This window comes from Phasianus colchicus, chromosome 1 (genome assembly GCF_987193195.1).
Source record: "Phasianus colchicus chromosome 1, bPhaCol1.hap1.1, whole genome shotgun sequence".
Lineage (NCBI taxonomy): Eukaryota > Metazoa > Chordata > Aves > Galliformes > Phasianidae > Phasianus > Phasianus colchicus.
Window position 1 is genome coordinate 194205692 of NC_143436.1, and position 27496 is coordinate 194233187.

The window sequence follows — 27496 nt, forward strand, 5'->3', positions numbered from 1 at the left end:
TTCCAACCCTAACCATTCTGTGTTGCTATGATTCGACGATTCGTTGGATGGGAGGAAGCAGAGGTCGGACGGTGTTGTGGGATTTGGGTGTTGAGTCCCCAGCCCCGAGACGGGTACATCAGGGCCCTCCTCCATGCCCAGGAGCCACGCTGCTCCAAATCTAGATGGCAATGCCATTGCTATTTTTTTCTGGATGAATAGCAGAGCATGCTTCTTGTATTTAAGTCTGCTAGGCTGAAAGTGCTGCTGATGTGAAATCAAAATGGAGCTGAAGCTGCTCCATTTTGAGCAGCTCAAGTTAGAAAAAAGCACACTGTATCTGGCTATTGTTCAGAGTAGTTCATTAAACTTGCGTCCACGGAGGTTTCCAAAACCTTCCGGCTTCTGCCGTGTCGCCTTCCTGCTTTGCTGGCGTGGCACATGGAGGAATTCTCTGAGCTTTGATCCTCTGCCTTGATGAGATCCATATCTAAACAATCCACCAGGGTATCCACCAGGGCATGCTGGGAATCCTATGGCCAGCGCAGGGGAAAGGCACTGTGACATCATAGAGCAGGGCATGACATCAGTCTTCCTCGAGTCACACTGGCAGCCTCCCCCAGCTCAGACTCGTGGAGCGGCCGCTCCGTGCTGGTGGTCATTGCTGGAGCTCTGCTCTGGGTGACAGCCATTTGTGCGTTGAGATTGTTCTCTGGGAGAGAACAGGATGAAGCTCAGCCTGGCATTCATCCTGGCCTTGGCTCTGACCATGTCTCCATTTGGGGGACATGGACCGGGCTATGTCAGCCGTCTCAGCTGGGTCTGGAATTGGGACCAGAAGCTGGATGTTCCTGAGGAGCAGCATCCAGTGGGGACCAAGAGCCAGACCTCCACCTGGCCTTGCTGGTTTGGCCTCACCACCTGCCCCGACAGGACTGAGGAGAGGAAGACGATCCCGGTCCTTCCTGAGGAGCAGCATCCAGTGGGGACCAGAAGCCAGACCGCCACCTGGCTCTGCTGGATTGGCCTAGACTCCTGTCCCGACAGGACTGAGGGCAAGAAGAAAAACCAGCTCCTTCCTGAGGAGCAGCATCTGGTTAGGACCAAGAGCCAGACCTCCTTCTGGCCCTGCTGGTTTGGTCTAACCTCCTGCTCCGACAGGATCGAAGAGAGGAAGGGAAACCAGCTCCTTCCTGAGGAAGAGCATCCAGTGGGGACCAAGAGCCAGACCTCCACCTGGCCCTGCTGGCTTGGCCTAGCCTCATGCCCTGACAGGACTGAGGGAAAGAAGACAAACAAGCTCCTTCCTGAGGAGCAGTGTACAGAGGAGACCAAGTGCCAGACCTCCACCTGGCCTTGCTGGTTTGGCTTAACCTCCTGTCCCATCAGGATCGAAGAGAGGAAGGGAAACCAGCTCCTTCCTGAGGAAGAGCATCCAGTGGGGACCAAGAGCCAGACCTCCACCTGGCTTTGCTGGATTGGCCTGGCCTCCTGCCACGACAGGACTGAGGGCAGGAAGACAAACCCAGTCCTTCCTGAGGAGCAGCATCTGGTTAGGACCAAGAGCCAGACCTCCACCTGGCCCTGCTGGTTTGGCTTAACCTCCTGTCCCATCAGGATCGAAGAGAGGAAGGGAAACCAGCTCCTTCCTGAGGAAGAGCATCCAGTGGAGACCAAGATCCTGACCTCCACCTGGCCCTGCTGGCTTGGCCTAGCCTCATGCCCTGACAGGACTGAGGGAAAGAAGACAAACAAGCTCCTTCCTGAGGAGCAGCGTACAGAGGAGACCAAGTGCCAGACCTCCACCTGGCCCTGCTGGTTTGGCTTAACCTCCTGTCCCATCAGGATCGAAGAGAGGAAGGGAAACCAGCTCCTTCCTGAGGAGGAGCATCCAGTGGGGACCAGAAGCCAGACCTCCACCTGGCTTTGCTGGATTGGCCTGGCCTCCTGCCCCGACAGGACTGAGGGCAGGAAGACAAACCCAGTCCTTCCCGAGGAGCAGCATCTGGTTAGGACCAAGAGCCAGACCTCCACCTGGCCCTGCTGGTTTGGTCTAACCTCCTGCTCCGACCGGATCGAGGAGAGGAAGAGAAACCAGGTCCTTCCTGAGGAACAGCATCCAGTGGGGACCAAGAGCCAGACCTCCACCTGGCTCTGCTGGTTTCGCCTAACGTCCTGTCCCGACAGGACTGAGGGCAGGAAGACAAAACAGCTCCTTCCCGAGGAGCAACACCCAGTGGGGACCAAGAGCCAGACCTCCACCTGGCCCTGCTGGTTTGGCCTAATCTCCTGGCCTACCAGAATCAAGGCCTGGAAGACAAACCAGCTCCTTCCTGAGGAGCAGCGTCCACTGGAGACCAAGATCCTGACCTCCTACTGGCCCTGCTGGCTTGGACCTTCCCGATGCCCCAGATGGGTCTGGTACAAGGGCAGCAAGGTCGTTCCAGAGGGCCCAAAGCAGCCGTCCCCAGGCACCAAGCAGAAGGCCTACGGCTTGCCTGCCATCCTGTTCTACCTTTGGGACTACCTTGTGCAAAGGAGAGCCTGGCTCCTTACAGAATCCTTGATCGACATCTGCATTCTGTGCCTTCACTGGACTGCCTGCAGCCTCTGGAGAAGATTAAGAAGGCCTTGGGCAGAGGTGAGCGATGGAGATGCATTGTGCAGGGAGGGTACCATGGCTGGGGAGCAGGGAACCATATTCGTGAGGACATCCAAGGGAAGCAGACCACCAGAGGCCCATAAGTTCTCCCCAGGGACTTGCCAGCCATGGGGCTGTCACACAGTGGGAGACCTCTGTGCAAAGCAGGGCCATGCCAGAGGTGGCGTGAGCCCCGCCGGCTGCCCCAAGCAGTCCTGCGAGGCTGGCAATGCTCTGTTATAATCGGAGCCCTGCCGGGTGATACTCTGCAAAACCAGCCTGCATCCCTTTCACTGTGCCCATGCCCTTTCGCTTCCTGGGTACAGGACAAACAGACTCCACCACCTTCCTGCACAATCCATTCCAGCGCCTGACAACTCCCTGAGAGAAAAAGTTTTTCCTTGTGTCTAATCTAAATCTCCCCGGGCGCAACTTGCGGCCATTTCCTCGGGTCCTGTTTGTTGCCTGGGAGAAGAGGCCAAACCCCTCCTCATCACAACCTCCCTTCGGGAACTTGTGGAGTGCAATGAGGTCTCCTCTGAGCCTCCTCTTCTCCAGACTAAACAATCCCAGCTTCCTCAGCCGCTCCTTCTAAGACTTGTGCTCCAGACCTCTCACCAGTTCCATTGCCCTTCTCTGGACCCGTTCCAGGGCCTCAATGTCCTTCTTGTAATGAGGGGCCCAAAACTGCAGACAGTACTCGAGGTGAAGAGCATGAGGATAAGCTGTGCCACGAACACCTCCTGCAGAGGAGCTTTGCATTTGCCCATCAGAAAGATAACGATTGGTGTCACTGATCTCTCTTTCCAAGGCTCTTCCAGCTCCAGAGGAAGACCCGATTAAACATCTCTTGGGACCAAATGCTGGGACCTCCCAGAAGAATGAGCCGGCCTGCTTCTACCCACCCCTGGCCTGCAAATCAGAGAAAGGGAAGACTGGCTTAATTAACATGGGAAACACTTGCTATGTGAACAGTGTCATCCAGGCTCTTTTCATGGCTTCGGAGTGAGTTGTTGCTCCCTTGTTCCCACTTAGGACTGCTCCAGGGTTGCTCTCTGCCCTGGCATTGTGCTTTCCACTCTAATTGTCCATCTTGGTTTGCATCTCTTGTTGTCTTTTGCAGCTTTCGGCATTCGGTGTTGAATTTAAGTGGGGGCATCTCCCAGCCCCTGATGACAGAACTCCGGTCGCTCTTTGCACTTTTGGAGCACAGTCAGGTAATTATTTCATGTTCTAGTTATTTGTTTGGCCTGTCGGCCGTGGAATGGCTCGTCTCCAAGTTGCTTCCTGCATCAGCTCCGATGTGCTGATAAGGAGTTGTGGATCTGGGTGCATTTTTGTAATGGGGCAAATTTTGTTGACAGGAAAGAGGCTAATTTTGGGGGTGGAGGAGGCAAAGTGAGTCTGCAGCTCCTGTCATCCATGAAAGTGAGCTGTGTTCACACCAGGCTGCCTCTGTCCATCCTGGCTTTGACGGACACAATAACTAATAGTTTTGACAATGAAATCCATTTGGTAATAGTTTATATGCGTGGCCAACTGAAAAGCCTGTTGGTGTAAAACAGCACTTTCTGTTTCTTGCTGTGCAGCAAGGAAGAAGACCCGAGTAACATGTTTGTCCCCTTGCCTCACTGCAAACTGCAGTCAATCAGTAGAAAATGCCTTAAAATTAGCTTTGGCAGACCAAAAAACCAAAGACCAAAAGCTACACGAGCAACAAACCCTTGGATTCCAGATGTTATGAATCTTTTGTATCCGAGGGAAAGTAAAACAAATTAACCCACAAACAGATTAATTACGAGCGCTTTCTTCACCAGCCTGAAATTTAACGTGAGTGACTCCAGATGGGTCATGTCCAGGTCCATTTGTGAAAACACCCGTCTGTCCCCCAGAGACACAGCTTTGAATTTTCACTTGCTGTTGACCCACTTTCCTGTACCTCTCCATTTCCCAAGACTTGACTGGCAACCCTGGCTCGTTACATTGTGGTGCTGCACCATTACAGATCCATTACAGATCACTTTCAGGGGGTAATATCGAGAACATCTTAACTTGAGGAGTATTTGGTCGTAAAAGAGCCTGTTTGTTCAAAGCAGGTTACGGTGTGTTTGATGCATTAGCAGACTTGCTTGCTGTGTAGCTCGCAGTTAATAACTTCCCAGTAATTTCCTGTAATCCCTCTAGTTATTTTTCTTTTGGGCCAGCACTTAAAGTCATTTCTCCAGCCAATGATGGGCCTTTCAGCATATTAATTAGACAACAATTGCCGAATGGCACTGATTACATCATCCAGTAATGCAGATTACCTGCCTGCAGTGATCAGAAGGATGGGTGGAAGTCGAGTGGATTTTTTTTTTCTTAAATGGACTTGGTATCAAATTAAGGATCAAATTCAGTTCAGGCTGAATTAGGTAGACGTCTCTGGGTCAGGAGCACAAACCATTTTGAAACTGAATGATGAAATAAATGCATGGATAGTTCATATGAGTACCTGAGTGACAGGCGTTGGTAAAAGTGAGCACATAGAAGCTCTTCTCCTCATGACAGTCCAGCAAAAGGATGTTCAGCAGGGCTGACGTTCATCCTTTCAGTGCTGGATGCAGCAAACGAAGCAAGTCTTCTCCTATATGAAGTGAGATCCAGTGGATTAAATGTGTTTTTCCGTCTCGGTTCCAGCGACCTGCCGTCTCACCCGACAGCTTCCTCTCTGCCTCCCGGCCACCCTGGTTTACCCCTGGTGCTCAGCAGGACTGCTCGGAGTATCTCAAGTACCTGTTGAATCGGTATGTGGCAAGCACTCCAATTTTGGAGCCCAGACATGATGAGGCCCCAAGACATAGCGTAATATGAAATGCTGACTCCCGTGGGAGAGGTGCACGTGGCTGAGGTCTGAGAGATTTGGTGTAAAAATGGGAAAACCAGTCCGGGGCTTCTTCGTAGAACTGTTTGTGCCCAGCTGGGGGTAAGAAATGAAGTCAGCTTGAAAATTTCTGAAATTGCACCCAGTTCAGTGGAAAAGTGTTTGCCTGACAAGCCTCCTCTTTAAAATGCTGGTTTTGCCTTTCTTTCTTTCACCTAAAAATCCCAAATCCCCAGTGTCCTGGTGATGCCCCTGGAAGTGGGGTCAATGCACACTGACCATCTCTGCTTTCTGCAACACCACACTTGGCATCAGACCCGTGTGCACAGACCCGTTATCTATCACACGTTTACTGTGATGAGCGGAGAGCAGATACCATACACGTAGAAACTCGTTCTTTAGCTTTTATTGCTCTATGTTGCCATCTTTTTTCTTCTGCCAAAGATTACATGAAGAAGAGAAAACTGGAAAGAGCATCTACTACCAGAAACTGACGGAATCCAGCTTGATGTCTCAAGCCAGGGAGCGTCATTCCTTCAACAAGACATTGATTGAGAAGATGTTTGGGGGAAAAATGGTGACAAAGATTCGTTGCTTGAAGTGTTTGAACATCTCCTCTAGAGAAGAAGCCTTCACAGACTTGTCGTTGGCCTTCCCCCCTCCGGATAGGCCTGTATGGAGACCAAGAAGCACCTCTGTGGATACAACTAAACATCCTCACTTGGCTTTTGGGAAGCAGACACGCGCTCCTAAGGACTCTCGATCCGTCTCGGATTTAATCAACTATTTTCTGTCCCCGGAGAGATTGACAGCAGGGAATCAATACCACTGCGAGAAATGTGCTTCCTTGCAGGATGCTGAGAAAGTGACAGAGCTGACAGAGGGCCCGCACTACCTCATCCTCACACTCCTGCGGTTCTCCTTCGACCCGCAGACCATGAAGAGGATTAAGATCCTGGACAGTGTCTCCATCCCTGCAGTGCTCGAGCTGCCCATCCTCGTCAGCCCAGAGGAAACTGAGGACATTTGCTGGCATGGGAAGGACACGGCTGACCTGGGCAGCACCTTCGTGCCCGCCGTGTACGATCTCTGCAGCGTGGTGGTGCATTCGGGCATCACCTCCCAGAGCGGCCACTACTACTGCTTCTCCAGAGAGTGCACTGATACCGGGCCCCAGGCACCGCCCCGGGATGGGACACCAAAACGGGCTTCTGGCAAGCAGTTGGACTCTGAAATCCCGTGGTACTTCTTCAACGACGCCACGGTTTCCACCCACTCCTTTGAATCAGTCAGCAAGCTGGCTTCTTTATACCCCAAGGACACTGCCTACGTGCTATTCTACAGGCAGCGGGAGGGCAGCCTGTAGCACTCCACCGCATGAGGCTGTGGCAGAAGCCAGCCACCTGCACAGCGAACTCTCCCTCAGTAAGGACTTGATGGAAGCCATCTCCAAGGACAACATTCTCTACTTGCAGGTATATCCCAGGTGTACACAGACTGCATTTTCCCACTGAGATTGGGTGTTGAGCTTGATGTATGGCATCAGAGAGGCAGCCAACCCCAGCCACAAGAGAATGACTCGGTGATGTCTGTCCTGGGCAGCTCGGCCTCCATTTTTCTCCAAGCGTCCAGGTGTGGCGAGTGGACCACGGCTGCCAGTCAGGTGCCCACCCTCCTGCTCTCACTCCCCCTCCTTAGCAGGAGAAGGAAAATAAGAGGACGTGGGTCAAGTTAAGTATAGAGAGATGTCTCACTGTCTGCCATCCTGGGCAAAACAAGCTCAACTCGGGGAAGATACCAGTTAGGATTTGATGCCAGTTAGTAGGAGTAGAATAATGAGAACTAAAAGCAAACTAAAAACACTTCCTCCCCATCCACCCTCTTCTACCTTCTCCCCTCCCAGCAGAGCAGGGGAACATGGAGTGGGGGCTGTGGTCAGTCGATAACGCTTTGTCTCTGATGCTCCTCCATGGTCATTCTCTGCCCTGCTGCACCGTGGAAATTCCTGCTGTGTGCCTGGAACGCCTCCTGCCCTCCTCCTGGTCTGACCTGAGAGGTCTGAACTGCCCTGGCTGTCAGGGGGTGGCTTTGGATCACCCACGTGGCTAGAGAGATGCGACACTTAGATGCATCTCTCCAGTCAAGTTCTAGAGATGAGTACGTGCCATAGCAACCCCAGATTAGTTTGTGGAAAATTCCCAGGGGCACGTGGGACAGCACAGGGAAGGAGGGAGCAATTCCCAACAGGCATTTCCATGCAAATAACAGCAATATACTCGGTCATTTCTCCTACAGGAGCAGGAAAAAAGAGGCGAGGAACAGAGCTGCCTACATTCCCACCTTGCCAAAATCCCCCACGCCTCAGTCCACCAAAGGTTCGTGAGCAGAAAACTCCTTGATGACAACAGCGTCTTCCACTGAGCGCATGCCAACATCTCCGGGATCATCACCTCCATTTTCAAGCGTGCATGCGATAAATAAAATCATCACTCCTGCAGCCTGTGTCATTGTGGTGGCAGTGGGTCCGGGAGAGCGGCAGCACGAAAGGCGTTGGTGCAGGAGAGTGCTGCTGTGTAGGTTTTGGGGGCACGCGCCTGGGGAGGAGGAAGGGCCCTGGGCCGGGGGAGAAGAGGCACCGGTGGCTGCAGGTGCCCACAGCCAGCCATGCCCCAGGGGGAGAGAGCACATCCCGAGTGGGAGCCCACGTCCTGCTGAGGTAGTGCAGCATCCCCCAGAGCACACAGGGAGGTGCTGTGAGTCCTGCAGCACGCCGGGAAGCATCCAGGGCACACTGGGAATCCTCAGCAGGGCCAGTTCCGCAAAGACGCTGTGCGGATCAGCTTCGTAGCAGAGGCCTGCAGCGAGGGAGCCGAGCCTTCCCAGGAAGGAAAAATGGCGGCAAAATACCACAGCAAGAGCTGCTGGAAAACGGAGGGAGAGCCTGAGGCACGGCGGCTCAGCCTCCCTGGTCTGGTTCCAGACCCCTTGGATTCTTATCGCTGACTGACAATTTGGACAGGTTGGAAGCAATTTTGTTGTCCTTTTCGTGGCACTCAGTTTGCGTGGAAGCTGAGGCCGTTTTAATAGGTTTTCACAACTGTGTGTCATCTTCAAACATTACATGCCCTACAGAGGGATCTGGACAGGCTGGATAGCTGGACTGAAGCCAATGGATGAGTTTCAACAGGGCCAAATGCCGGGTCCTGCACTCTGTCCACAAGAACCCCAGGCAACGCTACAGGCTTGGGGCGGAGTGGCTGGAAGACTGTGTGGAGGAAATGGACCTGGGGGTGTCGATTGATGCTCGGCTGAACATGAGCCAGCAGTGTGCCCGGGTGGCCAAGAAGGTCAATGGCATGCTGGCGTGCATCAGGAACGGTGTTGCCAGCAGGAACAGGGAGGTGATTGTCCCTCTGTACTCAGCTCTGGTGAGGCCGCACCTGGAGTACTGTGTCCAGTTTTGGGCCCCTCACTGCAAGGAAGACATTGAGGCCCCGGAGCGGGTTGAAAGAAGGGCGACAAAGCTGGTGAGGGGTCTGCAGCACGGGCCTTATGAGGAGCGGCTGAAGGGCTGGGATTGTTCAGTCAGGAGAAGAGGAGGCTCAGGGGAGACCTTATTGCTCTCTGTCACTACCTGAAGGGAGCTTGTAGAGAGCTGGGGGTCGGCCTCTTCTCTCGTATAACCGGTGACAGAACTAGAGGGGATGGCTTCAAGCTGTGCCAGGGGACATTTAGGCTGGACGCTAGGAAATACTACTTTTCTGAAAGAGTGGTCAGGTGCTGGAATGGCCCAGGGAGGTGCAGGAGTCACCGACCCTGGAGATCTTCAAGGAACGGTTAGATTTTGTGTTGAGAGACACGGTTTAGTGAGTACTGTTGGTGATAGGTGGATGGTTGGACTGGATGATCTTGAAGGTCTTTGCCAACCTTGGTGTTTCTGTGATTCTGTGATTCTGTGATTCTGTGATCTCACTGCTGCACCAAATGGAGGAGCTGCTAACAGAGCTGAAATTACATCTGAGGCTTTCATGTTGTCCGTTGCACTCTGTAATCATTTTCCTTCTCCTGTTGTTTGCACTGGAAGAATCGCAGAAATTGAAAGGAAAGCACTGAACTATCCAGTATGCACTGCTTTGCTAGGGAACGGTGGGCAGTGGGGCGGAGTGCACCCTCAGCAAGTTTGCAGACAACACCAAGCCGAGTGGTGTAGCTGACACGCTAGAGGAAAGGGATGCTCTCCAAAGGGAGCTGGACAGGCTTGAGAGGTGGGTCCATGCCAACCTCGTGGAGCTCAGCAAGGCCAAGTGCAAGGTCCTGTACCTGGGTCGAGGCAATCCCAAGCAAAGATACAGGATGGGCAGTGAATGGCTTGAGGGCAGCGCTGAGGAGAAGGACCTGGGCGTGTCAATTGATGAAAGATTCAGTATGAGCTGCCAACGTGTGCTTGTAGCCCAGAAGGCCAGCTGTATCCTGGGTCGCGCCAGGAGAAGCGCTACCAGCAGGGCAAGAGAGGTGATTCCACCCCCCTACTCTGCTGTCGTGAGCCCCCACGTGCAGAAGTGCATCCCCTGCTGGAGCCCCAACACAGGAAGGGCGTGGAGCTGTTGGAGCGGGACCAGAGGAGTGCCACGAAGATGATCAGAGGGCTGGAGCACCTTCCCTACGAGGACAGGCTGATGGGGTTGGGGCTCTTTGGCCTGGAGAAGAGAAGGCTCTGAGGGGACCTTCCTGTGGCTGCACAGTACCTGAAGGGGGCCTACAGGAAAGCTGGGGAGGGACTTTTTATACGGGCAAGTGGTGACAGGACAAGGGGAAAGGACTTTAAACTAGAAGAGGGTAGTTTTAGACTAGATATTAGGAAGACATTCTTTACCGGGAGGGTGGTGAGAGACTGGCACGGGTTGCCCAGAGAGGTTGTGGATGCCCCACTCGAGAGGCAATCAAGGCCAGGCTGGATGGGGCTGTGAGCAACGTGGTCTACAGGGAGGTGTCCCTGCCTCTAGCAGGGGGGCTGGAACTAGATGACCTTCAATGTCCCTTCCAACCCTAACCATTCTGTGTTGCTATGATTTGACGATTCGTTGGATGGGAGGAAGCAGAGGTCGGACGGGGTTGTGGGATTTGGGTGTTGAGTCCCCAGCCCCGAGACGGGTACATCAGGGCCCTCCTCCATGCCCAGGAGCCACGCTGCTCCAAATCTAGATGGCAATGCCATTGCTATTTTTTTCTGGATGAATAGCAGAGCATGCTTCTTGTATTTAAGTCTGCTAGGCTGAAAGTGCTGCTGATGTGAAATCAAAATGGAGCTGAAGCTGCTCCATTTTGAGCAGCTCAAGTTAGAAAAAAGCACACTGTATCTGGCTATTGTTCAGAGTAGTTCATTAAACTTGCGTCCACGGAGGTTTCCAAAACCTTCCGGCTTCTGCCGTGTCGCCTTCCTGCTTTGCTGGCGTGGCACATGGAGGAATTCTCTGAGCTTTGATCCTCTGCCTTGATGAGATCCATATCTAAACAATCCACCAGGGTATCCACCAGGGCATGCTGGGAATCCTATGGCCAGCGCAGGGGAAAGGCACTGTGACATCATAGAGCAGGGCATGACATCAGTCTTCCTCGAGTCACACTGGCAGCCTCCCCCAGCTCAGACTCGTGGAGCGGCCGCTCCGTGCTGGTGGTCATTGCTGGAGCTCTGCTCTGGGTGACAGCCATTTGTGCGTTGAGATTGTTCTTTGGGAGAGAACAGGATGAAGCTCAGCCTGGCATTCATCCTGGCCTTGGCTCTGACCATGTCTCCATTTGGGGGACATGGACCGGGCTATGTCAGCCGTCTCAGCTGGGTCTGGAATTGGGACCAGAAGCTGGATGTTCCTGAGGAGCAGCATCCAGTGGGGACCAAGAGCCAGACCTCCACCTGGCCTTGCTGGTTTGGCCTCACCACCTGCCCCGACAGGACTGAGGAGAGGAAGACGATCCCGGTCCTTCCTGAGGAGCAGCATCCAGTGGGGACCAGAAGCCAGACCGCCACCTGGCTCTGCTGGATTGGCCTAGACTCCTGTCCCGACAGGACTGAGGGCAAGAAGAAAAACCAGCTCCTTCCTGAGGAGCAGCATCTGGTTAGGACCAAGAGCCAGACCTCCTTCTGGCCCTGCTGGTTTGGTCTAACCTCCTGCTCCGACAGGATCGAAGAGAGGAAGGGAAACCAGCTCCTTCCTGAGGAAGAGCATCCAGTGGAGACCAAGATCCTGACCTCCACCTGGCCCTGCTGGCTTGGCCTAGCCTCATGCCCTGACAGGACTGAGGGAAAGAAGACAAACAAGCTCCTTCCTGAGGAGCAGTGTACAGAGGAGACCAAGTGCCAGACCTCCACCTGGCCCTGCTGGTTTGGCTTAACCTCCTGTCCCATCAGGATTGAAGAGAGGAAGGGAAACCAGCTCCTTCCTGAGGAAGAGCATCCAGTGGAGACCAAGAGCCAGACCTCCACCTGGCTTTGCTGGATTGGCCTGGCCTCCTGCCCCGACAGGACTGAGGGCAAGAAGAAAAACCAGCTCCTTCCTGAGGAGCAGCATCTGGTTAGGACCAAGAGCCAGACCTCCTTCTGGCCCTGCTGGTTTGGTCTAACCTCCTGCTCCGACAGGATCGAAGAGAGGAAGGGAAACCAGCTCCTTCCTGAGGAAGAGCATCCAGTGGAGACCAAGATCCTGACCTCCACCTGGCCCTGCTGGCTTGGCCTAGCCTCATGCCCTGACAGGACTGAGGGAAAGAAGACAAACAAGCTCCTTCCTGAGGAGCAGCGTACAGAGGAGACCAAGTGCCAGACCTCCACCTGGCCCTGCTGGTTTGGCTTAACCTCCTGTCCCATCAGGATTGAAGAGAGGAAGGGAAACCAGCTCCTTCCTGAGGAAGAGCATCCAGTGGGGACCAGAAGCCAGACCTCCACCTGGCTTTGCTGGATTGGCCTGGCCTCCTGCCCCGACAGGACTGAGGGCAGGAAGACAAACCCAGTCCTTCCCGAGGAGCAGCATCTGGTTAGGACCAAGAGCCAGACCTCCACCTGGCCCTGCTGGTTTGGTCTAACCTCCTGCTTCGACCGGATCGAGGAGAGGAAGAGAAACCAGGTCCTTCCTGAGGAACAGCATCCAGTGGGGACCAAGAGCCAGACCTCCACCTGGCTCTGCTGGTTTCGCCTAACGTCCTGCCCCGACAGGACTGAGGGCAGGAAGACAAAACAGCTCCTTCCCGAGGAGCAACACCCAGTGGGGACCAAGAGCCAGACCTCCACCTGGCCCTGCTGGTTTGGCCTAATCTCCTGGCCTACCAGAATCAAGGCCTGGAAGACAAACCAGCTCCTTCCTGAGGAGCAGCGTCCAGTGGAGACCAAGATCCTGACCTCCTACTGGCCCTGCTGGCTTGGACCTTCCCGATGCCCCAGATGGGTCTGGTACAAGGGCAGCAAGGTCGTTCCAGAGGGCCCAAAGCAGCCGTCCCCAGGCACCAAGCAGAAGGCCTACGGCTTGCCTGCCATCCTGGTCTACCTTTGGGACTACCTTGTGCAAAGGAGAGCCTGGCTCCTTACAGAATCCTTGATCGACATCTGCATTCTGTGCCTTCACTGGACTGCCTGCAGCCTCTGGAGAAGATTAAGAAGGCCTTGGGCAGAGGTGAGCGATGGAGATGCATTGTGCAGGGAGGGTACCATGGCTGGGGAGCAGGGAACCATATTCGTGAGGACATCCAAGGGAAGCAGACCACCAGAGGCCCATAAGTTCTCCCCAGGGACTTGCCAGCCATGGGGCTGTCACACAGTGGGAGACCTCTGTGCAAAGCAGGGCCATGCCAGAGGTGGCGTGAGCCCCGCCGGCTGCCCCGAGCAGTCCTGCGAGGCGGGCAATGCTCTGTTATAATCGGAGCCCTGCAGGGTGATACTCTGCAAAACCAGCCTGCATCCCTTTCACTGTGCCCATGCCCTTTCGCTTCCTGGGTACAGGACAAACAGACTCCACCACCTTCCTGCACAATCCATTCCAGCGCCTGACAACTCCCTGAGAGAAAAAGTTTTTCCTTGTGTCTAATCTAAATCTCCCCGGGCGCAACTTGCGGCCATTTCCTCGGGTCCTGTTTGTTGCCTGGGAGAAGAGGCCAAACCCCTCCTCATCACAACCTCCCTTCGGGAACTTGTGGAGTGCAATGAGGTCTCCTCTGAGCCTCCTCTTCTCCAGACTAAACAATCCCAGCTTCCTCAGCCGCTCCTCGTAAGACTTGTGCTCCAGACCTCTCACCAGTTCCATTGCCCTTCTCTGGACCCGTTCCAGGGCCTCAATGTCCTTCTTGTAATGAGGGGCCCAAAACTGCAGACAGTACTCGAGGTGAAGAGCATGAGGATAAGCTGTGCCACGAACACCTCCTGCAGAGGAGCTTTGCATTTGCCCATCAGAAAGGTAACGATTGGTGTCACTGATCTCTCTTTCCAAGGCTCTTCCAGCTCCAGAGGAAGACCCGATTAAACATCTCTTGGGACCAAATGCTGGGACCTCCCAGAAGAATGAGCCGGCCTGCTTCTACCCACCCCTGGCCTGCAAATCAGAGAAAGGGAAGACTGGCTTAATTAACATGGGAAACACTTGCTACGTGAACAGTGTCATCCAGGCTCTTTTCATGGCTTCGGAGTGAGTTGTTGCTCCCTTGTTCCCACTTAGGACTGCTCCAGGGTTGCTCTCTGCCCTGGCATTGTGCTTTCCACTCTAATTGTCCATCTTGGTTTGCATCTCTTGTTGTCTTTTGCAGCTTTCGGCATTCGGTGTTGAATTTAAGTGGGGGCATCTCCCAGCCCCTGATGACAGAACTCCGGTCGCTCTTTGCACTTTTGGAGCACAGTCAGGTAATTATTTCATGTTCTAGTTATTTGTTTGGCCTGTCGGCCGTGGAATGGCTCGTCTCCAAGTTGCTTCCTGCATCAGCTCCGATGTGCTGATAAGGAGTTGTGGATCTGGGTGCATTTTTGTAATGGGGCAAATTTTGTTGACAGGAAAGAGGCTAATTTTGGGGGTGGAGGAGGCAAAGTGAGTCTGCAGCTCCTGTCATCCATGAAAGTGAGCTGTGTTCACACCAGGCTGCCTCTGTCCATCCTGGCTTTGACGGACACAATAACTAATAGTTTTGACAATGAAATCCATTTGGTAATAGTTTATATGCGTGGCCAACTGAAAAGCCTGTTGGTGTAAAACAGCACTTTCTGTTTCTTGCTGTGCAGCAAGGAAGAAGACCCGAGTAACATGTTTGTCCCCTTGCCTCACTGCAAACTGCAGTCAATCAGTAGAAAATGCCTTAAAATTAGCTTTGGCAGACCAAAAAACCAAAGACCAAAAGCTACACGAGCAACAAACCCTTGGATTCCAGATGTTATGAATCTTTTGTATCCGAGGGAAAGTAAAACAAATTAACCCACAAACAGATTAATTACGAGCGCTTTCTTCACCAGCCTGAAATTTAACGTGAGTGACTCCAGATGGGTCATGTCCAGGTCCATTTGTGAAAACACCCGTCTGTCCCCCTGTCATGGTTTTGGTTTTTGCTTATTTGATTTTCAATATTCCACATCAAAACATCATGTACTGGAATTGAAGTGTTAATGCTCTAATTCTATGTACCTATCCCTATACATTACGGAAGTCACGGGATCTGACCCTTCCGGGGGGGGCGGTCTCTTACTGCCTGGCAGTGGGTGCTGGAGGGTGCTTTCCTAGCCGTTCCAAGCTTTTCAGGTTTGACTCGGTCTCGGGAACTCTCTCTCATATCTTATTTGATTTATTAGTCTCAATTTCAATTAGATTGTATTATATTGTATTATTTTGTATTCCGATATCATAGTTAGTAAAATAAGTTTACCTCCATAGATTGTTGCCGCTGTTTTTTTTCCTTTTCCCCCTTCCTTCCCATTTTGTGGGCCCAGGTGGGGGGTGGGGAGGGCAGGGGCCTACTGCCCCCTGTCACGGGCATAAACTGATCTAGTTGATTCCGTGACAGATTTTGGTGGAGGATGCGGGCATAGCTGCCTTTTGTTTTTGGTTTTTGCTTTTTGGCTCTTAGAACGAATCTCGCTCTCTGCTCTTAGAGAGCTTCGTTAGGGAGCATTATCAGTAGTTCAGGTTTTGTGCTGGGAAACTTGACCTTGAAAGACCAGGCGTACTGCCAGTATTCTGGGATATTTGTAAACTTTGAGCACTGCTTAGTCTGGGTAGTGCCTTTTTTTCCTTTCCCCCCCCCCTCTTGTTAGTTTCAACCCATTAACCCTTTTTGAGCAGAAACCAGCGATGAACCCACTCTTTTTCGTGGGAGCGCTGAGTAAGGGATTAAAAGCTATGGTGTTTCTCGCGACCTACTGGCGAATCATCAATGTCATCATTACTTGTTGTGGACTTGTGTACATATATAACTACATATGGGCACTGACGGAGACGCCTGTATGGTACCTATCTTGGTACCTATATGCAATGTTTAATACGAATTTTGACACTTGCATCCCGGATGGAATGGCTAATTTCACAAGCAACTACATCCCAGATGGAATAGCTAATTTTACAAACCACACGATGTTCAAACCAGTTTCCAGGTTTTCCTTTTGGTTTATCAGACGCTTTTCCAATGCTGAGTTAACTCTCATGCTTGTGGTCGTAATATCACTCTCCCTGAATGTAGTCCTATACAGGAATAGTAAGCAGAAGGAGTCTCCTCCAGAACCAGAGAATGCTGACTGGCAGGGAATATGGAGAGGTTTAGGAAAAATCTTAGAAGCATGGGGACCCGCAATGTCATGGGATTTCACTCTTGAGCACCTGTGGGATCCCCAGAAACTTAGCCAGTATTTGGAACAGGGGCAGTGCGGCTCAGGTAAATCTAAGGAGGTACAACTTATTTGGGGTTTGGCTTGTGCTTACCGTGCCATATATAATACTGTTTTGGAGAGAGAGAGTTTCCGAGCTGAGGTTCAAGCCAAAGGGAAAGTCAAATCTGATCAATTACAGGAGACACCAGTAACAATATCAGTTGCCCCTGTGGAGGGCAAGAAATGGAAACGAGTGTCCTCGCGTCTAGAACGGAAAAAAGAAGAAGAGGAGGAGGAGGAGGTGGAGGAAGATCCAGGTGAGGGGCCCTCCTCGAAACCACCAACATCAAGAAAGGCAAAAGGAAAAACTAAGAGACATGCAGAAGAGAGTGATGAAGAGGAAGTTTCTATTACTACTCGTCGGCCTCTGAAGATGACTGAAATCCAAGGCTCAAGAAAGGAATTTACACGGCGCCCAAATGAAAGTATCGTTTCCTGGTTAGTTCGCTGTTGGGACGACGGGGCCAGTAGCTTGTCTCTAGATGGTAATGAAGCCCGCCAACTAGGAGCCATTGCCAGAGATCCAGCTATTGACAGAGGGATTAGTCGATGTCTGGATGGGGCTGCCTCCCTCTGGGAACGAGTATTAACAGCCGTGAAGGAAAGGTACCCCTTCAAAAGCGGCTTGAAGCCTGTGACGAAAAGATGGGATACAGTTGAACAGGGTATCCAGTATTTGAGGGAAATAGCCGTGGTGGAAATGTTGTATGACCCGAACTGTGTTTTTAACGACCCACAAGGCCATGACCCTGAGAGAGTGAGAACAACGCGTGAAATGTGGCAGCAACTCACATCAACAGCGCCAGCCAGATACGCCTCTGCACTATTGGCCGCATCGGACAGATACCAGGACCAACAGAGAAGCCCCTTAGTTTATGAATTGATTCTTATGCTCCAAAGCTATGAACAACAGCTACCCCCAACTCGCGCCGCCATCGCCGCCATCTCACAAATGACGGAGCAACTGAATAAAGTCCAAGAGCAAGTGTCTTCACTGATGAATCGTGACAAACCTGTAGAAGTATCAGAAACGCTTGATGAAGATCAGTATAGTCAAAAGAGTCTACTGAAGGAGGTGAAGGAGATGGTAGAACAAATGTGGATCCAACAAACTAAAGACGATGAACCCTCCTTCGCAGGTGCAAAATCAAAAATCTCAGCTGTTAGAGGCAAACGCTCTCCAGCTCCAGGAAGGAATCCTACATCGCGACTTGCCTTGTGGCGTTACTTACGTGACCATGGAGAAGACATGAGGAAGTGGCACGACCAAGCTACTCATGTACTACGAGCACGGGTGAGAGAATTACAAGGCAGATCAACCGCCAGTGCAGTTGCTCCGGTTACCACAGGTAATGAATAGAGGGGCCCTGCCCTCAGTCAGGGGGGGGAAAGGGATAATAGAGTTTATTGGACTGTGTGGATCCGATGGCCTGGCACATCAGAACCACTGAAATATAAGGCATTGGTGGATACCGGTGCACAGTGCACTCTGATGCCCTCGACTTATGAAGGGACAGAATCAATCCATATTTCTGGAGTGACTGGGGGCTCTCAAGAATTGACTGTGTTGGAGGCCGAGATAAGCCTCACTGGTAGGAACTGGCAAAAGCACCCTATTGTGACTGGTCCAGGGGCTCCATGTATACTTGGTATTGATTATCTCAGAAGGGGGCATTTCAAGGATCCTAAGGGGTATCGATGGGCCTTTGGAATAGCTGCTGTAGACACAAACAACATTAAGCAGCTGTCTGTTTTGCCTGGCCTGTCAGAAGATCCGTCTGTTGTGGGGTTGCTACAAGTAAAAGAGCAACAGATACCAATTGCTACAAAAACGGTGCACAGACGGCAGTACCGCACCAACAGGGATTCCTTGCTCCCCATTCATAAGTTGATTCGTCAACTAGAGAGTCAGGGAGTGATCAGCAAAACTCACTCACCTTTTAACAGCCCCATATGGCCAGTGCGTAAAGCCAGCGGAGAATGGAGGCTGACGGTGGACTATCGTGGCCTGAATGAGGTCACACCCCCACTGAGTGCTGCTGTGCCGGACATGTTAGAACTCCAGTATGAACTGGAATCAAAAGCAGCCAAATGGTATGCCACCATTGACATTGCTAATGCCTTTTTCTCCATTCCTTTGGCCAAAGAATGTAGGCCACAGTTTGCTTTCACCTGGAGGGGTGTTCAGTATACTTGGAACCGTTTGCCCCAGGGGTGGAAACACAGCCCAACCATTTGCCACGGGTTGATCCAAACTGCATTAGAACAGGGCAGTGCCCCTGAGCACTTGCAGTACATTGATGATATCGTTGTGTGGGGCGATACAGCAGAAGAAGTCTTCACAAAAGGAGAGCGAATAATCCAGATTCTTCTGCGTGCTGGTTTTGCTATTAAGCGGAGCAAAGTGAAAGGACCTGCTCAGGAGATTCAGTTCCTAGGTATAAAGTGGCAAGATGGCCGTCGTCACATCCCGACAGATGTGATCAACAAAATCACCGCTATGTCTCCACCCACTAGTAAGAAAGAGACACAATCTTTTTTGGGTGTAGTGGGCTTTTGGAGAATGCATGTTCCAAACTATAGCTTCATTGTAAGCCCCCTTTATCATGTGACGCGAATGAAGAATGAGTTTACATGGGGCCCCGAGCAGCAGCAGGCTTTTGAACAGATTAAGCAAGAGATAGCCCGTGCCGTGGCCTTAGGGCCAGTACGGACAGGGCAGGATATAAAGAACATCCTCTACACTGCTGCTGGAGAGAAAGGCCCCACTTGGAGCTTGTGGCAGAGAGCCTCAGGAGAGACCCGAGGCCGACCCCTGGGATTCTGGAGTCGGGCCTACAAGGGGTCGGAAGAGGGCTACACTCCAACTGAAAAGGAGATCTTAGCCGCGTATGAGGGGGTTCGGGCTGCTTCTGAAGTGGTCGGTACTGAAACACAGCTCCTTCTGGCACCTCGACTACCAGTGTTGAACTGGATGTTTAAAGGAAAGGTTCCCCCCACCCATCACGCAACTGATGCCACTTGGAGTAAGTGGATTGCGTTGATTACGCAGAGAGCGCGGATGGGGAACCTCAGCCGTCCAGGAATCCTAGAGGTCATCATGGACTGGCCTGAAGGTAAAAAGTTTGGAACACCAGCAGAAGAAGTATCACGAGCTAAAGAGGCCCCACCATACAACGAATTACCAGAAAATGAAAGAAAGTATGCCCTGTTCACTGATGGATCGTGTCGTATTGTGGGAAAGCATCGCAGATGGAAATCTGCTGTGTGGAGCCCCACACGACAAGTTGCAGAGGCCACTGAAGGGAAAGGAGAATCAAGCCAATTTGCAGAGGTAAAGGCTGTCCAACTGGCCTTGGATGTGGCTGAACGAGAGAGGTGGCCAATGCTTTATCTTTACACTGACTCATGGATGGTGGCAAATGCTTTGTGGGGGTGGTTACAGCAGTGGGAACAAAATAACTGGCAAAGAAGGGGTAAACCTATTTGGGCTGCTGAACTGTGGAAAGATATTGCTGCCCGAATAAAGAATATGGTCGTAAAGGTTCGCCATGTAGATGCTCATGTGCCCAAGAGTCAGGCTACTGAAGAACAACAAAATAACCATCAGGTAGATCGAGCTGCCAAAATTGAGGTGGCTCAGATAGACCTGGACTGGCAGAACAAGGGTGAATTATTTCTAGCTCGGTGGGCTCATGAGACCTCGGGCCATCAGGGGAGAGATGCCACATATAAGTGGGCTAGAGACCGAGGGGTGGACTTAACTGTGGATGCTATTGCACAAGTTATTCATGACTGTGAAACATGTGCTATAATCAAACAAGCCAAGAAGATGAAACCACTCTGGGAGGAAGGGCGATGGCAAAAGTATAAATATGGGGAGGCATGGCAGGTTGATTATATCACCTTGCCACGATCCCGCAGTGGTAAGTGTTATGTGCTTACTATGGTAGAGGCAACCACTGGGTGGCTTGAAACATATGCAGTACCCCATGCTACTGCCCGAAACACCATATTAGGTCTTGAGAAACAAGTCCTTTGGCGACATGGCACCCCAGAAAGAATTGAGTCAGATAATGGGACTCATTTCAAAAATTCTCTTGTAAATACTTGGGCCAAAGATCATGGCATTGAGTGGATTTACCATATTCCCTATCATGCACCAGCCTCTGGTAAAATTGAACGATACAATGGGTTGTTAAAAACAATGCTGAAAGCAATGGGTGGCGGAACATTTAAGCACTGGGAGAAGCATTTGGCAGAAGCCACCTGGTTAGTCAATACCAGAGGATCTATCAATCGTGATGGTCCTGCTAGCTCCCTACATACTGTCAAGGGAGATAAGGTCCCTGTAATACATGTAAAGAGCATGTTGGGAAAAGCAGTTTGGGTTCTTCCAGCTTCTGGAAAGGGCAAACCTCTCCGCGGTACTGTTTTTGCCCAGGGACCTGGATCCACTTGGTGGGTAATGCAGGAAAATGGGGATGTTCAATGTGTACCACAAGGAAACTTGATGCTGGGGGAGTGCAGACAGTAATTCCATGTATATGTATATAGACGTGTGCGTGTGATGCATTTTTAATCATTTTGTTTGTTTGTATATGTATATATATATATTAAGCGTGATGTAGTGATGTAGAATAAGGGGTGGAATGTCATGGTTTTGGTTTTTGCTTATTTGATTTTCAATATTCCACATCAAAACATCATGTACTGGAATTGAAGTGTTAATGCTCTAATTCTATGTACCTATCCCTATACATTACGGAAGTCACGGGATCTGACCCTTCCGGGGGGGGCGGTCTCTTACTGCCTGGCAGTGGGTGCTGGAGGGTGCTTTCCTAGCCGTTCCAAGCTTTTCAGGTTTGACTCGGTCTCGGGAACTCTCTCTCATATCTTATTTGATTTATTAGTCTCAATTTCAATTAGATTGTATTATATTGTATTATTTTGTATTCCGATATCATAGTTAGTAAAATAAGTTTACCTCCATAGATTGTTGCCGCTGTTTTTTTTCCTTTTCCCCCTTCCTTCCCATTTTGTGGGCCCAGGTGGGGGGTGGGGAGGGCAGGGGCCTACTGCCCCCTGTCACGGGCATAAACTGATCTAGTTGATTCCGTGACACCCCCAGAGACACAGCTTTGAATTTTCACTTGCTGTTGACCCACTTTCCTGTACCTCTCCATTTCCCAAGACTTGACTGGCAACCCTGGCTCGTTACATTGTGGTGCTGCACCATTACAGATCCATTACAGATCACTTTCAGGGGGTAATATCGAGAACATCTTAACTTGAGGAGTATTTGGTCGTAAAAGAGCCTGTTTGTTCAAAGCAGGTTACGGTGTGTTTGATGCATTAGCAGACTTGCTTGCTGTGTAGCTCGCAGTTAATAACTTCCCAGTAATTTCCTGTAATCCCTCTAGTTATTTTTCTTTTGGGCCAGCACTTAAAGTCATTTCTCCAGCCAATGATGGGCCTTTCAGCATATTAATTAGACAACAATTGCCGAATGGCACTGATTACATCATCCAGTAATGCAGATTACCTGCCTGCAGTGATCAGAAGGATGGGTGGAAGTCGAGTGGATTTTTTTTTTCTTAAATGGACTTGGTATCAAATTAAGGATCAAATTCAGTTCAGGCTGAATTAGGTAGACGTCTCTGGGTCAGGAGCACAAACCATTTTGAAACTGAATGATGAAATAAATGCATGGATAGTTCATATGAGTACCTGAGTGACAGGCGTTGGTAAAAGTGAGCACATAGAAGCTCTTCTCCTCATGACAGTCCAGCAAAAGGATGTTCAGCAGGGCTGACGTTCATCCTTTCAGTGCTGGATGCAGCAAACGAAGCAAGTCTTCTCCTATATGAAGTGAGATCCAGTGGATTAAATGTGTTTTTCCGTCTCAGTTCCAGCAACCTGCCATCTCACCTGAGAGCTTCCTCTCTGCCTCCCGGCCACCCTGGTTTACCCCTGGTGCTCAGCAGGACTGCTCGGAGTATCTCAAGTACCTGCTGAATCGGTATGTGGCAAGCACTCCAATTTTGGAGCCCAGACATGATGAGGCCCCAAGACATAGCGTAATATGAAATGCTGACTCCCGTGGGAGAGGTGCACGTGGCTGAGGTCTGAGAGATTTGGTGTAAAAATGGGAAAACCAGTCCGGGGCTTCTTCGTAGAACTGTTTGTGCCCAGCTGGGGGTAAGAAATGAAGCCAGCTTGAAAATTTCTGAAATTGCACCCAGTTCAGTGGAAAAGTGTTTGCCTGACAAGCCTCCTCTTTAAAATGCTGGTTTTGCCTTTCTTTCTTTCACCTAAAAATCCCAAATCCCCAGTGTCCTGGTGATGCCCCTGGAAGTGGGGTCAATGCACACTGACCATCTCTGCTTTCTGCAACACCACACTTGGCATCAGACCCGTGTGCACAGACCCGTTATCTATCACACGTTTACTGTGACGAGCGGAGAGCAGATACCATACACGTAGAAACTCGTTCTTTAGCTTTTATTGCTCTATGTTGCCATCTTTTTTCTTCTGCCAAAGATTACATGAAGAAGAGAAAACTGGAAAGAGCATCTACTACCAGAAACTGACGGAATCCAGCTTGATGTCTCAAGCCAGGGAGCGTCATTCCTTCAACAAGACATTGATTGAGAAGATGTTTGGGGGAAAAATGGTGACAAAGATTCGTTGCTTGAAGTGTTTGAACATCTCCTCTAGAGAAGAAGCCTTCACAGACCTGTCGTTGGCCTTCCCCCCTCCGGATAGGCCTGTATGGAGACCAAGAAGCACCTCTGTGGATACAACCAAACATCCTCACTTGGCTTTTGGGAAGCAGACACGCACTCCTAAGGACTCTCAATCCGTCTCGGATTTAATCAACTATTTTCTGTCCCCGGAGAGATTGACAGCAGAGAATCAATACCACTGCGAGAAATGTGCTTCCTTGCAGGATGCTGAGAAAGTGACAGAGCTGACAGAGGGCCCGCACTACCTCATCCTCACACTCCTGCGGTTCTCCTTCGACTCGCAGACCATGAAGAGGATTAAGATCCTGGACAGTGTCTCCATCCCTGCAGTGCTCGAGCTGCCCATCCTCGTCAGCCCAGAGGAAACTGAGGACATTTGCTGGCATGGGAAGGACACGGCTGACCTGGGCAGCACCTTCGTGCCCGCCGTGTACGATCTCTGCAGCGTGGTGGTGCATTCGGGCATCACCTCCCAGAGCGGCCACTACTACTGCTTCTCCAGAGAGTGCACTGATACCGGGCCCCAGGCACCGCCCCGGGATGGGACACCAAAACGGGCTTCTGGCAAGCAGTTGGACTCTGAAATCCCGTGGTACTTCTTCAACGACGCCACGGTTTCCACCCACTCCTTTGAATCAGTCAGCAAGCTGGCTTCTTTATACCCCAAGGACACTGCCTACGTGCTATTCTACAGGCAGCGGGAGGGCAGCCTGTAGCACTCCACCGCATGAGGCTGTGGCAGAAGCCAGCCACCTGCACAGCGAACTCTCCCTCAGTAAGGACTTGATGGAAGCCATCTCCAAGGACAACATTCTCTACTTGCAGGTATATCCCAGGTGTACACAGACTGCATTTTCCCACTGAGATTGGGTGTTGAGCTTGATGTATGGCATCAGAGAGGCAGCCAACCCCAGCCACAAGAGAATGACTCGGTGATGTCTGTCCTGGGCAGCTCGGCCTCCATTTTTCTCCAAGCGTCCAGGTGTGGCGAGCGGGCCACGGCTGCCAGTCAGGTGCCCACCCTCCTGCTCTCACTCCCCCTCCTTAGCAGGAGAAGGAAAATAAGAGGACGTGGGTCAAGTTAAGTATAGAGAGATGTCTCACTGTCTGCCATCCTGGGCAAAACAAGCTCAACTCGGGGAAGATACCAGTTAGGATTTGATGCCAGTTAGTAGGAGTAGAATAATGAGAACTAAAAGCAAACTAAAAACACTTCCTCCCCATCCACCCTCTTCTACCTTCTCCCCTCCCAGCAGAGCAGGGGAACATGGAGTGGGGGCTGTGGTCTGTCGATAACGCTTTGTCTCTGATGCTCCTCCATGGTCATTCTCTGCCCTGCTGCACCGTGGAAATTCCTGCTGTGTGCCTGGAACGCCTCCTGCCCTCCTCCTGGTCTGACCTGAGAGGTCTGAACTGCCCTGGCTGTCAGGGGGTGGCTTTGGATCACCCACGTGGCTAGAGAGATGCGACACTTAGATGCATCTCTCCAGTCAAGTTCTAGAGATGAGTACGTGCCATAGCAACCCCAGATTAGTTTGGGGAAAATTCCCAGGGGCACGTGGGACAGCACAGGGAAGGAGGGAGCAATTCCCAACAGGCATTTCCATGCAAATAACAGCAATATACTCGGTCATTTCTCCTACAGGAGCAGGAAAAAAGAGGCGAGGAACAGAGCTGCCTACATTCCCACCTTGCCAAAATCCCCCACGCCTCAGTCCACCAAAGGTTCGTGAGCAGAAAACTCCTTGATGACAACAGCGTCTTCCACTGAGCGCATGCCAACATCTCCGGGATCATCACCTCCATTTTCAAGCGTGCATGCGATAAATAAAATCATCACTCCTGCAGCCTGTGTCATTGTGGTGGCAGTGGGTCCGGGAGAGCGGCAGCACGAAAGGCGTTGGTGCAGGAGAGTGCTGTTGTGTAGGTTTTGGGGGCACGCGCCTGGGGAGGAGGAAGGGCCCTGGGCCGGGGGAGAAGAGGCACCGGTGGCTGCGAGGTGCCCACAGCCAGCCATGCCCCAGGGGGAGAGAGCACATCCCGAGTGGGAGCCCACGTCCTGCTGAGGTAGTGCAGCATCCCCCAGAGCACACAGGGAGGTGCTGTGAGTCCTGCAGCACGCCGGGAAGCATCCAGGGCACACTGGGAATCCTCAGCAGGGCCAGTTCCGCAAAGACGCTGTGCGGATCAGCTTCGTAGCAGAGGCCTGCAGCGAGGGAGCCGAGCCTTCCCAGGAAGGAAAAATGGCGGCAAAATACCACAGCAAGAGCTGCTGGAAAACGGAGGGAGAGCCTGAGGCACGGCGGCTCAGCCTCCCTGGTCTGGTTCCAGACCCCTTGGATTCTTATCGCTGACTGACAATTTGGACAGGTTGGAAGCAATTTTGTTGTCCTTTTCGTGGCACTCAGTTTGCGTGGAAGCTGAGGCCGTTTTAATAGGTTTTCACAACTGTGTGTCATCTTCAAACATTACATGCCCTACAGAGGGATCTGGACAGGCTGGATAGCTGGACTGAAGCCAATGGATGAGTTTCAACAGGGCCAAATGCCGGGTCCTGCACTCTGTCCACAAGAACCCCAGGCAACGCTACAGGCTTGGGGCGGAGTGGCTGGAAGACTGTGTGGAGGAAATGGACCTGGGGGTGTCGATTGATGCTCGGCTGAACATGAGCCAGCAGTGTGCCCGGGTGGCCAAGAAGGTCAATGGCATGCTGGCGTGCATCAGGAACGGTGTTGCCAGCAGGAACAGGGAGGTGATTGTCCCTCTGTACTCAGCTCTGGTGAGGCCGCACCTGGAGTACTGTGTCCAGTTTTGGGCCCCTCACTGCAAGGAAGACATTGAGGCCCCGGAGCGGGTTGAAAGAAGGGCGACAAAGCTGGTGAGGGGTCTGCAGCACGGGCCTTATGAGGAGCGGCTGAAGGGCTGGGATTGTTCAGTCAGGAGAAGAGGAGGCTCAGGGGAGACCTTATTGCTCTCTGTCACTACCTGAAGGGAGCTTGTAGAGAGCTGGGGGTCGGCCTCTTCTCTCGTATAACCGGTGACAGAACTAGAGGGGATGGCTTCAAGCTGTGCCAGGGGACATTTAGGCTGGACGCTAGGAAATACTACTTTTCTGAAAGAGTGGTCAGGTGCTGGAATGGCCCAGGGAGGTGCAGGAGTCACCGACCCTGGAGATCTTCAAGGAACGGTTAGATTTTGTGTTGAGAGACACGGTTTAGTGAGTACTGTTGGTGATAGGTGGATGGTTGGACTGGATGATCTTGAAGGTCTTTGCCAACCTTGGTGTTTCTGTGATTCTGTGATTCTGTGATCTCACTGCTGCACCAAATGGAGGAGCTGCTAACAGAGCTGAAATTACATCTGAGGCTTTCATGTTGTCCGTTGCACTCTGTAATCATTTTCCTTCTCCTGTTGTTTGCACTGGAAGAATCGCAGAAATTGAAAGGAAAGCACTGAACTATCCAGTATGCACTGCTTTGCTAGGGAACGGTGGGCAGTGGGGCGGAGTGCACCCTCAGCAAGTTTGCAGACAACACCAAGCCGAGTGGTGTAGCTGACACGCTAGAGGAAAGGGATGCTCTCCAAAGGGAGCTGGACAGGCTTGAGAAGTGGGTCCATGCCAACCTCGTGGAGCTCAGCAAGGCCAAGTGCAAGGTCCTGTACCTGGGTCGAGGCAATCCCAAGCAAAGATACAGGATGGGCAGTGAATGGCTTGAGGGCAGCGCTGAGGAGAAGGACCTGGGCGTGTCAATTGATGAAAGATTCAGTATGAGCTGCCAACGTGTGCTTGTAGCCCAGAAGGCCAGCTGTATCCTGGGTCGCGCCAGGAGAAGCGCTACCAGCAGGGCAAGAGAGGTGATTCCACCCCCCTACTCTGCTGTCGTGAGCCCCCACGTGCAGAAGTGCATCCCCTGCTGGAGCCCCAACACAGGAAGGGCGTGGAGCTGTTGGAGCGGGACCAGAGGAGTGCCACGAAGATGATCAGAGGGCTGGAGCACCTTCCCTACGAGGACAGGCTGATGGGGTTGGGGCTCTTTGGCCTGGAGAAGAGAAGGCTCTGAGGGGACCTTCCTGTGGCTGCACAGTACCTGAAGGGGGCCTACAGGAAAGCTGGGGAGGGACTTTTTATACGGGCAAGTGGTGACAGGACAAGGGGAAAGGACTTTAAACTAGAAGAGGGTAGTTTTAGACTAGATATTAGGAAGACATTCTTTACCGGGAGGGTGGTGAGAGACTGGCACGGGTTGCCCAGAGAGGTTGTGGATGCCCCACTCGAGAGGCAATCAAGGCCAGGCTGGATGGGGCTGTGAGCAACGTGGTCTACAGGGAGGTGTCCCTGCCTCTAGCAGGGGGGCTGGAACTAGATGACCTTCAATGTCCCTTCCAAC

The 27496-nt window shown here is 51.8% G+C and overlaps 2 protein-coding genes and 2 pseudogenes across 2 annotated transcripts; all 4 read left to right on the forward strand.

Annotated features, from left to right (window-relative positions):
• The first annotated feature begins 15 nt into the window (after nt 1–15).
• On the forward strand, nt 16–5470 carry LOC149920345 (uncharacterized). Its single transcript, XM_090134131.1, has 5 exons — nt 16–937; nt 1499–2620; nt 3432–3625; nt 3744–3837; nt 5297–5470. The coding sequence occupies exons 1-5, from the start codon at nt 707–709 to the stop codon at nt 5468–5470; spliced, it is 1815 nt and encodes a 604-aa protein (XP_089990257.1). The 5' UTR covers nt 16–706.
• A 425-nt stretch (nt 5471–5895) lies between these two features.
• Nucleotides 5896–7917, forward strand: LOC149920346 (ubiquitin carboxyl-terminal hydrolase 35-like; annotated as a pseudogene).
• Nucleotides 7918–11224: 3307 nt separating this feature from the next.
• Nucleotides 11225–15352, forward strand: LOC149920347 (uncharacterized). Its single transcript, XM_090147533.1, has 3 exons — nt 11225–13138; nt 13950–14143; nt 14262–15352. Exons 1-3 carry the CDS (start codon nt 11225–11227, stop codon nt 14446–14448), a joined length of 2295 nt encoding a protein of 764 aa, XP_090003659.1. The 3' UTR covers nt 14449–15352.
• Nucleotides 15353–21383: 6031 nt separating this feature from the next.
• On the forward strand, nt 21384–27487 carry LOC149920348 (ubiquitin carboxyl-terminal hydrolase 35-like; annotated as a pseudogene).
• The last annotated feature ends 9 nt before the right edge of the window (nt 27488–27496 follow it).